Source organism: Lissotriton vulgaris, chromosome 3_1 (genome assembly GCF_964263255.1).
Source record: "Lissotriton vulgaris chromosome 3_1, aLisVul1.2, whole genome shotgun sequence".
NCBI lineage: Eukaryota > Metazoa > Chordata > Amphibia > Caudata > Salamandridae > Lissotriton > Lissotriton vulgaris.
Window position 1 is genome coordinate 491401507 of NC_141689.1, and position 17260 is coordinate 491418766.

The following is a 17260-nucleotide window of genomic DNA, read 5'->3' on the forward strand; positions in this document are numbered from 1 at the left end:
TTCAAAAGGGGAGTGGCGTGATGGGATTTCGTCAGGTTGTATACCAAGCGGGCCGTTTGGTTTTGGACCAGCTGGAGACGACGTACGCTATAGGCTGGCATGCCATGGTAAAGAGCGTTGGCATAATCCAAGCGGGAGATGACCATGGCCAGTACAATAAGTTTCAGGGCTGTGAAGGAGAAGAAGCGGGAGACTTTACGGATAGTGCGGAGGGATAGAAAAGAGGAGGAAACCACCGAGCTCACCTGGGAGTGCATAGTGAGTTGATCATTGATTTTTATGCCCAGGGTTTTGACGGAGGAGGTAGGGGGTGGGGGAGGACCAAGTGAGGAGGGCCAGAAGAGGGGGGACCAGGGACTGGAGCAACCACCTGTCAGAACAAGCTCTGTCTTATCTGGATTTAGTTTCAGGTGGTTGTGATTCATCCAGTCCCGGATGAAAAGCATGGTGGATTGGAATTTGGATTTGGAGTCAGGGGAGTGAGACAGAGAAAAAATGAGCTGGAGGTCATCCGCATAATTGTATACGGAGACCTCCATCTGTTGAAGAGCAAAGATGAGGGGGGCTATATACAAATTAAACAGTAGGGGGGAAAGGGAGGAGCCCTGGGGGACCCCGCACACTACCTTCCGTGGTTCAGCCCAGAAGTCCCCCAGGTGAACTGCCTGGGTGCGTCCGCTTAGAAAGGAGGACAGCCAGACCAAGGCGGTGCCTCCGATCCCCGCCGCTCCGACACGGGAGAGTAAGATGGAGTGATCTACCGTGTCGAATGCGGCCGAGAGATCGAGTAGCACCAGGGCCTGGGGGATGCCAGTGTCCATTCCCTCTCTAAGGTTGTCCAGTACAGAAAGCACGACCGACTCGGTGGAGTGAGCCGGTCGAAAGCCGGCCTGACGGGGCGCCAGGATTCGGTTTGCTTCCACGTAGGAAGATAGTGCTTTGGTGACATGCCGCTCCAGGACTTTCCCTAGGAAGGGGAGGAGGGAGATGGGGCGGTAGTTAGCAGGGACGGAAAGATCTGATCCAGGTTTTTTTAGAATGGGCAGGATTATGGCAGATTTGAGAGCGGGGGTGACCACGCCTTGGGCCAAGGAACTGTTAAGAAAGGTGAGGGGGGGTAGCGGACAGTTGGTGAAGACATGAGCAAGAATATGAGCAGGACAAGGGTCGTGAGGGGAGCCAGATTTGACCAGAGGGAGGAGGGAAAGGAAAGAATCTTCTGTTAAAGGAGGGAATGAGTGAAGGCGGGCGTCTGTCGGGGGACAAGAAGGGACTCGGAAAGAGGGGGAAGGGGGAGGAATATTGGCCCTGATTGTCGCAATTTTGTCCAAAAAGTAGGAGTTCAGGGTATCACAAAGAGGTTGAGAGGGGGAGGGTGTAAGGGTGGTTCGATCAGAGTATGCGAGTTTCTTAATGATGGCAAAAATTTCTCTGGATTTGTTCTCCGCAACTAGGATTTTGGAGGAGAAGTACTCTTTTTTGGTGGACAGTATGGATTTCTTATATTGCTGCAAAAGGGAAGTGTAGTGTGATTTAAGCTGAGGGCAGTACTGTCTTCTCCATGCTCGTTCTGCGTGGCGGACCGCTAGTTTTTGTGCCTTCAGATCGTTATTGAACCACAGGTTGGAATCATTAGTCCGTTTGGAGGAAATGTGCCTCAGGGGAGAGATGGAATCGCAGGCTAAGAGTAGCCACGAGTTGATGGAATTAGCTTGATCCACTGAGGGCAGGCCGGACAGATCGGGGCAGGAGGAGGAGAGAGAGGAGGCTAAGGCAGCCAGGTCTACCCTCCCCCAGGAACGGGCCCAGATGTTTTTGGGGTGCGAGGACTTGATAGGCGGTGCGAGTTGAGAGGAGAAAGAGATCAATGAGTGATCAGACCAGGGGCAGGGAGAGATGGACAGAGAAGAAATAGGGCAGTTCAGAGACCAGATTTGGTCGAGCGTGTGTCCATGAATATGGGTCGGGGTATTGATATGCGAGATGAAATTAAGAGAGCGTAAGGTTTCAGAAAATTCCTTGGAAGTGGAGCATTCAGCTGGGTCGGAAGGCCAGAAATTAAAATCACCCAGGAGCAGGACGGATGAATTGTTTACAGCTAGGGAGGCCACCAGTTCTTGAAATCCGTCCAAGAAGGTAGGCGACGGTTGAGGAGGGCGGTACATAAGAAGGCAGGTGAGGGGAGTATGGTAACAAAGAGAGCGAGCGACTAAGAAGTCGGCCGTGCCTATCGAGGGAAAACTGATAGGTTGGAATGGTAGATCCTTTCTGGCGATCAGGGCGACACCCCCTCCGGATTTACCCATTGGGCGGTCAGCCCGGAGGGCATAGTAGGTGGCTGGAAGGGAGGCAAGGAGATTAGGGAGGGAGCTGTCGCGGAACCAGGTCTCCGTAAGGAATAGGAGGTCTGGTTTATGGATATCAAGCAAAACTGACAGTTCGTGGCAATGCTTAACCGCGGACCGCGTGTTGAGGTAGAATATGGTAAGTGGGACCTGACTGGGTCCGGCTGGGGGATTAGGACGGGGAGGAGAGGGCAGGGGGGAAGGGAGGGGCGGAGTGAGAGGGGCGATCGGAGTTGCTGCGGCTGTGATGCCCAGATTCTTGATATGGATGGTCAGGGAGGCTTCAATGGGCCTGCTGGCTTGAAGAGCGAGTAGCTGTGCCGATGAATATTGTAATGGGCCGGGCAGGAGAAGGGGCCTAGGCCCTAGGCGCGTTTGGTCGCGGACGGGCGCAGACGGGCTTGCCTTAAGCGCGCCTTCGGCGCGCAATCGGCGCGCCCGCTGCGCTCGTCCGCTGCGCGTCCGGTAATGGCACATGATTTATGGGAGTTGAGGGAAGGGGAACATGGGCGTGGCCTCCGAGAGGGGGCGTGGCCTCGGCGCTCGCCAAAGTGGCGTGAAGTATTGTCCAAAGGTCGGTGACCTCCCGCCGCAGCGATGAATCGGCTGCGCGGGGAACCGGAAATGAGCAGGTAAAGTAGGTTTTATTAAAAGCAAGTACACGAGTAAAATACACACAATTCTCTCTATTAATCAGGGTAAAATTGCTAAAGGTCTGCTCCCGGCTTCCGCCTCAGGAGGACTCGCAAGACTGGGCAGGACGCTCGTGAACAGCGTCTATTTAAATGCGCTGAAAGTGGGCGTGGCCACCGAGGGGGGGCGTGGCCTCGGCGCTCGCCAAAGTGGCGTGAAGTATTGTCCAAAGGTCGGTGACCTCCCGCCGCAGCGATGAATCGGCTGCGCGGGGAACCGGAAATGAGCAGGTAAAGTAGGTTTTATTAAAAGCAAGTACACGAGTAAAATACACACAATTCTCTCTATTAATCAGGGTAAAATTGCTAAAGGTCTGCTCCCGGCTTCCGCCTCAGGAGGACTCGCAAGACTGGGCAGGACGCTCGTGAACAGCGTCTATTTAAATGCGCTGAAAGTGGGCGTGGCCTCCGAGAGGGGGCGTGGCCTCGACGCTCGCCAAAGTGGCGTGAAGTATTGTCCAAAGGTCGGTGACCTCCCGCCGCAGCGATGAATCGGCTGCGCGGGGAACCGGAAATGAGCAGGTAAAGTAGATTTCAGACACTTGGAAGAATCCCGTTTTTCCAGAGAGACAGAGAGCTTTTGCAGATCCTGATGTGATCCATTCCTGCTGATTCTAGAGGTATGGAGTCTCCCACACAAGCCTAAAAGACCTTCTATAAAACATAGTTCCTAGCTAGGAAGGGTGATTTACTAGAGGCTATAGGACCTATTTTCACCATTATTGTAATATGATTTCTCCCTTTGTGTTTTATGGAATTGTAACAATGCTGATCATATTATTTCTAATCATATGTCTGCTTATGTTAGCAAAGATACGGCATCTTAGAGCACGTCGTTAAAATAAATATTTTAACCTTACCGTGGACTGGTATGAGAGTATAATTAAAGAGTGTTCTTGCTTCCCACCATTCCTCAGTATAACCTAAGTCGCGTGTTCTGGGTTGTCTAATCATTGGTTCCTTTGCTATAGGATGAAGAGCTAATGTGACACTGATGCTAGCTGGTCAGGGTTTCTAGGCACTAAGGTGAGTTTTTTGGTACACCACAATTCACAGAGGTCCTGGGTCTCTGTGCACAGTTCTGTGTAGGAGCAGAATCCCTGCAACAAGTTACTTCCTTTCTTTAACTTCTATTAATCTTTAAATACAGGTTTTCCTGCATATTTAACATCATTTTAATGTGTTTGCTGAGTCGAGTGATCAGCAGCCCAGTGCTGCTGTTGATCAGGGGGCTGCATGGACAAGTCAGGAGGGCCACATGCGGCCCCCGGGCTGTAGTTTGAGTATCACTGCCTTTGACGATATATCTGACCACGTTTATATTGGCTTGAAACAGTCATGAAAGGTCTGTTGCAGTCCATCAGCCTTTAAAGCACTCTAATCAATGTAAGTTATGCGCCATGTCATATGGTGCAGAGAAATTCTGGAAAATTGATACAGCCTACCTATCTTTATCTTGAGTGATGGGAAAAATATCCCTGATATTCACAAGTGCAGGTTCAGTCCATCTCCCTTTGAAGGCTTTGAATCCTGAACCGTGGTCATGGAGCAGATGGAAGGACCGTTTCAGGGTTACATTTCAAAAAGTGGTGAACCACCAAAGTGCTTTTCTTGGCCAGAAACTATGTGATGGCCTTGCGACACGAGGGCTTCAAGCCAGCTTCAGTAATCAGTATACCATAGACATTTGATGTGGTTGCCACCACAATACCTTTTTTGAAGGTACATTTCTTTATAGGGTTGCTGAGATTGCTAGGCTACTTTTAGATTCTGCCTGCACTTTATCACACAGTTTTGACATGATATAGCAGCTGTGACGTCCTCTGTAACCCACCCAATAGTGCCACGCATTTTCTGCCCACTAAATGTTTGATTTGTCAGGATATGATGAGGGCATTTAGCTCTTAAGGCCTAAAGATATGTGTTGTCTCACCCACCTCACTACCTGTTTGTCCAACAAATGTGGTGCCCTAATTGTGTTTTCAATTAAACACATCTGTTTTGAATGAATGAATGAATAAGCATTTCTTAAGTGCGAAGCTACCTGAAGGCATCCCAGGTCTGATAGCAGTACATTCAAGAACTCCGAGCGGCATTAGGGAAAAAGTAAGGTTTTAATTTGTTTCCGGAAGGTCAGGTGGTTAGCCTCGAGGTGAACCTGGAGGGGAAGGGAGTTTCATAACCTGGAGGCATTATAAGAAAAAAGACGTCCTCCACTTCTTGACTTTCTTATTTTAGGGACTGCAGTCAGATGTTTACTGTCCGAACGCAGGGCCCTGTTTGAACACTAAGACAGAATGATGGATCGATTAATGGGAGGTCCCTTACATGCTAATGTCTTGTGTACAATACACAGAGCCTTAAACTTGATTCTCTCTTGTATGGGAAGCCAGTGGAGAGTGGCAAGGGCAGGCTTTGACGATTGGCGGTTAGGAATCCTCAAAAGCACACTGCTGCACAGTTTTCGACAATCTGTAGTTTTGTAATGGTAGGGCGTGGTGCTCCTAAATAGAGGGCTCCAGCTGGGAGAGAATCAATGCCTGGACCATGAGTCTTCTGGCAGGGAAAGGTAGGAGAGGAAGGACTTTTCGCAGCATCCTAAGGATTCCATAACAACTCACTGCCACCTTCCATGCCTGCTCCTTAAAGTCAAGATTGCGGTCAAGCCAAATGCCCAAGCTCTTAATCTGGTCCTTGGGAATAGGTGCAGGACAAAGGCAGATTAGCCTCAGTGATCGCGCATTAAAAGTAGGAGACTTGTCAAGAAGCATCAGCTCCATCTTAGCCCCATTCAGTTTCAAATATGAGCGCTCCATCAAGATTGCTACTGTCTCCAAGCACAAGTCTTGACCAGGCAATGCGTTTTCAGGCTGATTGAGAGAGACAACCAGCTGAGTATCGTCAGTGTAGGTAACAATCTGAACTCCAAAAGGCTTCACTATCTCGGCCAACGGGCTCATATAAACATTAAATAAAGTGGGGCACAAGTAAGACCCCTGTGGGACACCGCATCTGAGGGGCATATGTTCTGAGATAGTATCATCTTCAAAAACTTGAAAAGACCTACCCTCCAGAAAATATTTCAGCCAGTTTAAAGCCCCCCCGGTAACTTCCACATCCCTAAGTCTCTGGACCAGCAGCTGGTGATTAACAGGGTCAAAAGCTGCACTAAGTTCTAGGAGAATATTAGCAGCACAGCCTCTGCCATCTAAAATTTTCCTAGATTCTTCTACCACTGCCAAGAAGGCAGTCTCGGTACCTTGTTGGGGTCTGAATCCAATCTGTGAGGGATGTAGGCAGCTATGGCTCTCCAAAAGTACAGAGACAGCTGAGTTGACATGCTTCTTCGCAATCTTACTGATCCCTGGCAATAATAAAATAGGACAGTAATTCCCCAGCAGCTCTGGCTCAAGATTGCATTTTTTTTAACAATGCTTTTACCATAGCGCATTCCCATTCAAAAATTAGGTATTAATCAATTCTCATATAACTGGGGACACTGTGTCAAAGACTTGATTTAAAATGGCCGGGGGATCTGAGTTTGTGGGAGAGCCAGATTTTAATCGGTCTAAAATACTTTGAAGTGATATCAGAGTCAAAGGAGGGATTTCCTCCAAAGAGTGTTCAAAAGTTTGAGATCCATTATCCATTGGAGGTGAATTTTGTTGGGCCGCCACCTGAGGGAAGGAGATATAAATATCTTGTATTTTGTTAATCGGTTGCAGCAAGATGAGGCATCATCAGACACAGCAGGAGGGGCGGGCGGTTTAAGGAGAGATTTTGCAATGCGAAAAAATGTGCGGGTGGTTAGATGCCAGCGTAATTCTCTTTTCATAATATAGAGCTTGAGCAAATTTAATTTCTTCTTTATAGATTTTGATCGCCTACCTGTATTTAACTTTATTGACATGTGAGAAGTCCTTTCTCCATATTCCCTTCAATTTTGTGCAGGTTTGTTTAAGCTCATGGAGCTTAGGAGAATACCAAACAGTTCGATTAGCACCAACCTTATTACAATTCAGTTTTCTAGGAAGAACAAGGCCTAGCGATGATTCAAGCCATTCATTAAGCTTGTCATAGGCACTGATACGATTAGAATCAGGTATTGGTCTGGTTTTTTTATGGGTTGACACCCAAGATTCTATTGAAAGATTAGGCCATGGGCGAATCTGTCTTCTGGCCTTCGAGGACGGCATACTGGCCACCTGATGAGCCCAAGTAAATGGAATCAAGAAATGATCTAACCAGGGCACCGGTATAGGGTCCCTGGCCAGAAGATTCTAGATATTTGAAAAAATGGGGACAAGTAAATGGACTTTCAAATGGGTGGGACCAATAACTTTTTGATTAAATTGGAATGCCCCCAAGCCATCAACCAACTCACCAGTGGCTGGGGGTGAGAGGTCATCTAAATGAAAGTTAAAATCCCCTAACAAAGTAAAATAAGGAGTGAGCTAGCTAGATTGGCTGCCTCATCAGGGAGGGCCTTCTAAAATTGTCCATAGGCACCTGGGGGTCGATAAATTAAAATCCCAGAAAGAGTGCAAACATGGGATAGACCGATAGCAAAAATAAGGCTCTCGCAGTCAGGTAGCAGGCCTGCAGAAGTGCGGCAATTTAATTTGGTTTCTAAATATGATAGCTTTGCCGCCTCTTCTGCCTGATTCCCAAACTTGCCTCTGAATAGCATACCGAGGGGGAGTGCCTGAACGATGTCAGGGTCTGCATCACTATTCAGCCTTGTCTCTGTTAAAAACAAAACATCAGGACCCTCTTCCTCCAGAAATAACCGGATTTCTGCTAAGTGTTTAGGAATTGATCTGCAGTTGAGTAAGAACATTTTAAATGCATTCTGAGAAGGTCTAGCAGTTAGAGGTTTGATAAAAGAACAACATTTAAAAGGACAATGGGGGCAGTAGCTGACATGGCTAGCAGGCGAAATAGAGTGAAAACACTTAGTCAAGGTTGTCCCTCTAAGGTGATTGAGCTGGTCTGTGGTATATGTATACTTTTCCCTGGAAAAACCAGCAGAGGTTTGGCCCATAATCCCGTTCGGGAGCGAACAGGTGCGGACGGGCGCAGACAAGCTTGCCTTTGGCGCACCAGGGTTGTTCCCGCTGCACGTGTCTGCTGAGCGGTCATGTCAACCACCCCTTTAGAACTCGGGGGTACGCGTCGGTGTCCAAGAGTGGAGCGCTGACCTAAAGTGTGCCTTCCTGTGCAAAAATGCAATTACAATGCCCCCGGAGCTATACCACAGCTCCGCCAGCAAACATTAAAAGCAAATAAAATTAGCTCCCGAGCCTAACACAGCTCACGTTCTGTCAAAAGCGCCATGTTGAAAAATATCTTTTTGAAGATATGTGCCAGTAAGCAACTTTTGCATGCACTAGTATTAAACTGCTCTCTGACAAAATTCATATTAAGTATAGATTCTAAGAAATAAGAGAATACACTTCAGTATTTGTGGTAAATAAACTGTCTGGCCCTAACACCCTGCCTCAAAGTATTAGACCTTTTCCCACCAATGATCAGCACTCTGTTAATAACACTAGTTTTCCACCTCCATCCCAAGTGTTTCTCAGTTGGCAGCAGCTTTGGTGTTCTAAACCTTCACAAACAGCTGTCCACCCATTTGAATAATTGAAAGGTTCAACAAGAAGGATCTGATGTTAATTGAAGAAGTTCTGTGTTTTCTCAAAATCGGTTTGTGCTGGACTAGTCTGCCATTTATTGGTAAAACCACATTTATTCCCGATTGTCTACTTACCGCAGGCCTGGCATTCAGCAAGGGTGTTCCGCAAAAACACTGTCTCTTTCACCTTAAAGCACAAAGCAGGGCAACATATTTTTATGGATTTACTTCATTTCATTTGGACACATTATCTCAAGAAATATCATGCTAATTCGGATATAATTTTAGAAAAATACTTTTTCACCGTGTTGGTGTACTTTGCTGAGGTAAGATGAATATTACATGACATCCTGTTTTTGTAAATTTCTTACCATATTTCATTTATCCCCCATTCATTTTCATTTCTTTTTTTCTCAATATTATAGGGTTGTTAAAGAGTTGATTGAAGGGGAACACTTCCACCATAAAACAATGAATAATTGGACTCTTGGTGGATTTTAGACTTACGGCCACATGCATCAAAGTCCGTTTTTGCGATTCCTTATTTGCGATTTTTAGGGAATCGTAAATAAGGAATCGCAAAACGGGATGCATGATTGAAAATGCATAAAATTTGCGATTCGGTAAAAATCGCAATTTTTACCGAATCGCAAATATTATGCGAATTCCAATTTGCGATTTCGCAATTCCCATTGACTCCTATGGGCCAAAAGGCCCATAGGAATCAATGGGAATTGCGAATTCGCAAATTAGAATTCGCAAAATGTTAATGCATTCCATGGGTGCAGGGGTGGGTCCAAAGGACCCACCCCTGTACCCATGAAATGTATTTTAAAGTGCATGTTTCACACACACATGTCCTAAGGACATGTGTGTCTGTAACATGACAGTGTTTAAAATGCTAATTTGAGCATTTTAAATCTTATTCACAAATTACCACGAGGTTCACCCTCGTGGTAATTTGCCCCCCCTAATTGCGAATTCGCAATTTTAAAAACAATCATGCATTGCTTTTAAGGAATCGCATTTTTGGAAATCGCTAAAAATAGCGATTTTTCCAAAAATGATTGATGCACAGCAAAAAGATATTTAGGAATCGCAAACGGCCGATTTTACCGAATCGCAACGTTTGCGATTCCTAAATACCTTGATGCATGTGGCCGAAAGTGTGGGGCTCCGGTCCCACTCTATCGCTGCCTTATTTTTCCTTAGTGGAGTCAGTTAACGATTTCCTACTTAAAACTTAAAATGTTCTTTATAGCTAAGGGACTAGTTGCATGACACTTAAAATAAAAAAGGGCCTCACCTGCTGTGACATTAGTTCCTTCATGTCTCCCAGAAGTTGGTTAAGTTGCGTCATTTGAACAAGTAGCAGCCTATTCGTGTCACCTGTGAAAGACATCCATATAAGAACCAATAAACAGTGTGCGTGTACAGACGCCATTTTGAACATTCATATACCAGTAAAGAGTAGCTAAGATAATTTGTTAATGCACACCGTAAATCTCGTCCCTACTGTCACATAGCTGCCAAGGTTTCAGATTGCTTATGAGTGACTTTTTCATAATTTCATTGTAATTATGAGTGACATTCAAAGACTATGGGCGACATTTTCTCGCAGCAATTTATATCTGCCACGTTTTCGGACTCCTTAAGTGTGTCATTTCTCTGTTTTCTTTGTGTTCATGTGTGACAATTTGATTGCCTTATGTGTCACACTTTGAGTGATATTTGATGGTGAGTGCATGTCCCTGGCACCACCAGTTGCGGCCGGCATGGCTTGCGGGTGTGGGTGTAGAGGGTTTAATTTAAAAATACTTATTTAAAAACATTAAACTTACCTTTCCTTCGGCTGGCTGCCGCGTCTTCACTGCTCCTGCTCTCCGGCTTTCCTGCTTCTGGCAGGAACAGGAAGCAGGCAGCCAGGCAGCCAGGCAGCCAGGCAGCCAGGCTCCCTTCCCAAGTCCAATCACAACGCTGCAATCAGCTTTGTGATTGGTCGGGACGCCGCCCAGCCAGCGGCTTATGAGGTGGCCATCTTTTCCATGCAGACTGCAATGCAGCCTACATGGAGAAGGCCAGAGTGCACGTGACTGGTTTGGGTGGCCCCAGGGGGCCGACCCAACAGTCTTTGCGCACTTAGGGGTGGGTAGGCACACCACTCCTCCCCTGCCCTAGTTGCAGAGCAGCCCTGCCCGCCCTCCCGCCCGCAACCAAACATAAAATGGTAATAATTGCAAGTTATTACCATTTTATGTTCATGCTTCTCACACTGCGAGAAAGCATGGGGTGGCGCTCCTCCGCCCTAGTGGAGGAGCCGCCCCTGAGCACCAACCACCCTGTACACAAACTTAACATAAGTGCAGCTCAGCTAAGTTGTGTTGATATGCCTGTGATGTGCCAAAATGTATTGGCTGTAGTGTTGGATATCCCAGCTCCTGCACATTAATGCAATTCACAAAGTTCTTTTAAAACATGTTTATATTCATTGACACTAATAAGGCATGTGATCTCATGCAGTGACAATGTTCTAAACTAGCATTTTAAGCAGCCAACAGACACAGTTAATAGGTGATCAATCGGACTGCAAAGTCAGAACTGGCAGAACGTGTAAATCACGTAAGAGAAGGCCACTTGGCAACCACTGCCTGGCCTGCAAAACACAAACCCTGCAGAAATATTAATAGTGTTTCTCATTCAGTGGCATTTCCCACCAGCAGGCGGAGGAATTGCAGATATCTAATTTTTTTATGTACTTAAATTGGACCTGCAAACATCAATGTATTGGATTTATTTTGCCACGCACTGCAGTCAGCAAGTGTTAAGCCGCCTCATCTACTGGGCCAAATTCTGGAACACTCTCAGGCCTGGTCGGGTAAGAGCACTGCTTGCCTAATCAGCAGAGCTCATACAGCTGTTTTGACCAACAGAGCTGGATGCCACTAGGTGTCACTCTCTGATAGCTATTTAAAAAGATTAGAGCCATCCACAACTAGGAAGGGAATTCGAGACATCCCGCTTAGCTGTCTCTTCATCTTGTTTGCGTGACATGCAGCTGTTGCCATGTGTCCTCGACCTTGTGCTGCAAGGGTTGTCTATCAGAGCGAAGAGCCAGGTACAAATGGGAGATGAGTCTGCGTCCCCGCCATACCCAAAAGCGTCACCAGGGTGTGCGAGGGTTCTGGAGCCTCCTGGAACGTGGGCCACAGCTGTCGGGCCCTTGCAGCTTACTTAGCATATTGCAGCAACTGTCCACTTCTCAAATTATATGTTGCAATAGCGTCTCTGAGGGAGACAAAGCGGCCCTCGGTATACAAATATGACAGCCGGCCGCCTGCCCTTTCTCTATTTACATCACCGAGGCCACCTGCGCAAATGGGTACATTAGTAAAAAGTCGAGATCAGGTGCAAACGGCGCCCTTCTAAAAACGTGCTTCTCACTTGATTGATCTATATCACCACTGGGTACGTTTTTACATCTGCCCTAAAGGGTACTTATATGGAGCCATTATATCCCTGGCACTGTTCAGGGTCCAATTGAAAAAGTCCTCTCAAAACTTCTAAATCTACTCCCAAAAGGGTTTCTCCTAATCTTAAAGTAACTTTCTGACTAAAGATTCATGAACTCCGTTGCAGTACTCCTGGAACTATATAAAGTCATACATTTGCAGGAGAACTCCTTCTCCCCCATACATACCGACAGATTCTAACTAGGGGGACAGTTTGACGGTAAGGTACATTTTTCTTTTGCTCCACAGGAAAAATATTTTCCCACTGAATAAACCCCTGCTCTAAACCCCCATGAAATGTGGGGGTGTTCCCGTCCAACAGTTACTAACCCCTTGTTTGGAAATAGCTTTGTAAGTGTTTAGGTTGTAAAAGGTCATGCACAATGCTTCTGAAGGCCCAGAAACCTGCAGCTTCATTGGTGTGAATTTTACAAACATCTAAAGGAAAAGCCATCCTTGCCCCCTGGTAACTCCATGCCCTGCTACTAGGTTCTTCCATGGACACAGCTCCCTTCTGGACTAAGTCTTGGAAGGGGACTGAGAAGTTATTTTGCAAAATTGGACTTTGCCATCTCTAACCCTGCCTATTTTTATTTGAACAATATGAACCTGGCCCAGATACCGAACCTGTGTTCCTGAATCTAACAAATTCAGGGGAGGGCTCTCCTGATGGTATCTTTGAATGTAATGAGTGCCTCAGCCATAGAGTGATTTTGCCCTTAGGATACTAAGGGGTAGATGTATCAAGCCTTTTGCGATTCGCAAAGGCCGAAAGCTTTTGCGACTCGCAAAAGGCTTTTTTGCATTTTTTGAAATGTATCACAAAATCGCAAAATAAGGAATCGCAAAAATTTGCGATTCCTTATTTTGCTTAAGCATCTAAGGAATCGCAAATTTTGTGATTCCTTAAATGGGATGTATGTGGGTTCTAGAAATTGCGAATTTGTGTTAAGAAATCGCAAATTACCACCAACTTGTAGTTGGTGGTAATGTGCGATTTCATTCAATAATGCCCTATTTTGCATTTGTGAAGGTGGGATGTGACGCACATACATGCCCATAGGGCATGTATGTGCGCCATATGCACACACATATGTAAATTTCAGGGGTGCAGGAGGGTGTCTTTGAGACACCCCTGCACCCTTGAAATTATTCTCAATTTGCAAATTCGCAAAATGCGATTCGCAAATTAAGAAATATTTCACAATCATTCCTATCGGCCTCCTGGCCCATAGGAATGCATGGGAATTATTCCTTAATGCGGATTCGCAAATTGCGAATTCGCAAATAAGGAAGACTAAGAAATGGCTAAAAAATAGCGATTTTCTACATACATTCAATTTTGCGATTTCTAAATAGCGATTCCTTAAAAATCGCTATTTAGAAATCGCAAAATGGAATCTTGATACATCTACCCCATAAAATCGTATTGAAGGACAATTGGAAAAATACACTGGAGCCTTAGGATGGATCTCAAAAGTATACAACAATAGCATCTGGTGGACCTTCGCTGACGGGACAAAGAAGGGGGTGAGGAGGTTTACGAGACTACGTTCTCTCATATAAACCAATGGCTGCCCAATGACCATGCATCGCACATTCCAAAACTTAAATAACATATGGGGCCATATGTAGGTAATATGTTTTTTGCGATTCTCAAATTGCGATTTTTAGGGAATCGCAATTAGAGAATCGCAAAACGCAATGTAGATAGGATTAGCAAAATATTTTGCGAATCCCACCTATTCCTTATTTGCGAATCGCAAATTGAGATTCGCAAATAAGGAATACCTTCCCATTCATTCCTATGGGCTAGAAGGCTCATAGGAATGAATGGAAGGCATTCTTAGTTTGCGATTCCCAATTAGAGAATCGCAAATTGAGAATGCAATTTCAAGGTTGCAAAGGTGTCAATAGGACACCTTTTTGCACCCCTGAAATAAACATGTGTGCACATGTGGCACACATACATGCGCTAAGGGCATGTATGTGCGCCACATGGCACTTTGAAAAATGCAAAAAAGTGAATTTTTCAAAGAAATTGCAAATTACCACCAACCTGAAGTTGGTGGTAATTTGCGATTCCTTAAGCCAAAATCGCACAACTTGGGTGCTTCCAACATTGCATTTAAGGAATCGCAATTTGGGATTCCTTAAATGCATTTGCAAAATATGAAATCGCAAATTTTGCGATTCCCTATTTTGCGTGTGGATTTTTGTGTGCTACATAGCACACTGCCCAAATTGCGATCGCAAACGCAGAAATTCTGCGAATTTCGCCATTTGCAATCGTAATTGGGCTACCTACATATGGCCCATGCACTCCACACTGGGCTGTTGTTCAACAAAAACATTAACCACAACCCAATATTTATCTATCTCTGAATGCATAATTCATGAGAGTTTAAATAATGCTGTGATGCGTATATCATTTCATCTTTTGGGTAAGAGTAATACATCTCGAGCGGTAATTGGCTGTGCACCATTGCATTGCGCTTGTTGAGGACGGTTGCGATACCTGAACTCTGTACGGGCTCGCTCTGCTGCAGGAGGCAGTCTTGAAGGGAAGCCACCTGGGAGAGGGATCCACCGATCACCAGCTTCAGCTCCTCCATTGAGTCCTGTAGATCAAGAACAGAATCCAAGAATGTCAGCATTTACAAGAACTTGTGCCCCTGTGGCTATGAAAGGATCACATGCATTGCACCCACAAGAACCCAGTCATGCCTGGTGTGTAAGCCTGAGCCCACGCCAGCCCCTCCATGAGCCACAGTGGTGCTTGGTGGCTTCCAAAGTAAAGAGGGCGACGGCCTTTTACGGTTATGTTAACAATATGACCTGGGAGAAAAGTTTAAACTATAAGCAGGGCCATTTCATTGGAATTATGCAGCAGGAAAGTGACAAATTATACGGCAGGGATGAATAAATTATGCGGCAAGAAAAGTCAAATTATGCGGCACAATGCAGCACATTTCGTAATAGTATTACTTAATTATTTCATAATTTTTAAACTTGGTAACATTGTATGGGCCTTGGTTGCGCTTCAGTACCAGTTTAAAACCCAAATATAGCAATAAGCAACAGAAAGGTGACCAGTCCAGCTTTGAAAAGGGCATTCCACTGCGCTCAACACGTGTCTCTGCATTTTTTATAACTTATGAGGTAGAAACAATTTTTTTGTTAAAATCAGATTATGCGGCAGATTGTGGAATATGTGGTAAATGCAGCAAATCTATACTTATTCGAAAATCCCTGCAGTCGCATAATCGCATAATTCCAGTGGCCCTGACTATAAGGTTGTGATATGCAGACTATGAAGAAGTAGCGAGTCCTCTAACAACTGTGTTCCTCCTCTATTCTGGAGCACAGATCAAGCTTAAGTCAGCCATTGCATCAAACACAACTACAAATTCTGTCAAAAAACTATTGCTCTAGATAGTAATCTATTAGTCTCTTGCTGTTTTCAGAGCGGCACAAATGAACACATAATAAATCCTTTTTGACCAGCTACCCATACCTTAAAAGAAGCTACAGAATCTTTCAGTATCATCACTGTACCATCAGGGCATTTTCAGACAGGATTACCTACTTGCCTATCCTCTGGTCACATAGTTTCCAGTCACTGGTCTTGCAATTGAGAACCTCACACGTTCTGAGAATTGTAATTATATTTTATTCCCAATGAACCCTACTGACACACCTGATAGAAAGGATTTTAACAGAAAAGCCCAGGATTGGAAAAGGGATGTCCTGATGAGCTAGTGCAACATTCATCCCTGCTTAACATATGCCTATCAGGGAGCCCAACTTTATGGAAGAAGTACTTGTGCACACCTTGAGGGCCTAATGCTTCTTTCAAGAACTCTTCTATGAGAGTCTGTACGTATTCAACACGTGCACTTTGTCTCTCCTGCCCCACGAGCCACTTTCTTGCCTCACTTACCATAGGCTTTTTTTGAAACGTCCTTAACTCCACGGAGTCCGAGCTCAGCGGCAGGCCAGAGAACGCGCGTGGAAGGTCGCGAACGGCATCCACCTGCATGCAGTCCAGGTACATCTCGGCAGTGCTGGACCGCTGCTGGAGGCCGCTGAGGCGCAGTAGGAGGCTGTGGCGCTTCCCATCAGCCAACTGGATGTTGCTGAAGATGACGGAGTTCAGCTTGCCATCGCTCTTCAAGTAGCGAAGGGAGGCTGATGGATACAAAGACATGATTGGCTATCACCAGATGCAGTCCACAGCGCTAATACACAAGATTAAAACAAGGCCAAGAGTTGGATTTCTCTTGGAGTTCATCACATGGATTCAAGAATTCACTTAAAACAGCAAACTCTACCTACTAGCCCTATAACTCTCTCTGTTCTTTTAATATTCCGTCGGCTTTGGTTACTCCATGAGAGCTGATACTCAAAAATTAAATGTTATATTATCTGTTTCTGATAAACTCTGCCCCACCCTGCATTCTATGGGCTTCTCAAAGCTGTGTGGATCACAGGCCCGAATCCCACTGACCTGTAAGTGCGGCAAGAGAATATGAAACTTATGGGGAGAAATCATTTAATAAATTGGCAACACTTACGCAGAACATTCTCCAAAGAGGTCACTCTGTAGTGCTTTTCTGGAGCAAGTGTGCTCTCTAGTGTTGCACAGATCAGTTTGGAGAGCGTTCCAAAGCTTGGCTCAGAGGACCTGAACCGGGCATCACCCAGCACACACCTTCCTGAATCCAAGCAAACTGATGGTAGGAGCAGCCATCATCCCAAGCTGTGAGCAGCTGCATAGGATATTTGGGAAGCACTTTCTTAACTTTGGTCTCTTGGTTCAATTAATTATCAGTAATCGTCATTACTCCGAGAAGAAGACTTCCTCATCACAGTCCTACATTCAAGCCCTTCAGGATTGGCCCTCTTACAATGTGCAAATGATCCTGTTTCTATACAGTAAGAGGATGGGGAAGGAGACCTTGTTATCTATAGGCAAGTTGACAAATAAATACATCTTGCTGTTTCAGGACTCTAAAGGAAGAACTTCCTTGTTTAGAGAAATGAAACAGTCGAAGGTGAGGACTCAGTCAGGATTTG

At 45.6% G+C, this 17260-nt stretch overlaps 1 protein-coding gene and 1 non-coding gene across 2 annotated transcripts in view; both read right to left on the bottom strand.

Moving 5' to 3' along the window:
* The window catches only part of THBS4 (thrombospondin 4), a 247068-nt gene that overhangs the window by 162870 nt on the left and 66938 nt on the right, over positions 1–17260 (bottom strand). The window contains exons 3-6 of the mRNA XM_086960723.1: positions 16125–16372; positions 14700–14802; positions 9979–10061; positions 8808–8859 (exon numbers count right to left, since the gene is read on the bottom strand). Coding sequence (XP_086816849.1) covers positions 8808–8859; positions 9979–10061; positions 14700–14802; positions 16125–16372 — 486 coding nt within the window. The remainder of the gene's footprint in view (positions 1–8807; positions 8860–9978; positions 10062–14699; positions 14803–16124; positions 16373–17260) is intronic.
* Positions 12994–13184, bottom strand: LOC147726666 (small nucleolar RNA snR46). Its single transcript, XR_015309642.1, has one exon. It is a non-coding gene; the product is annotated as a small nucleolar RNA snR46 (small nucleolar RNA).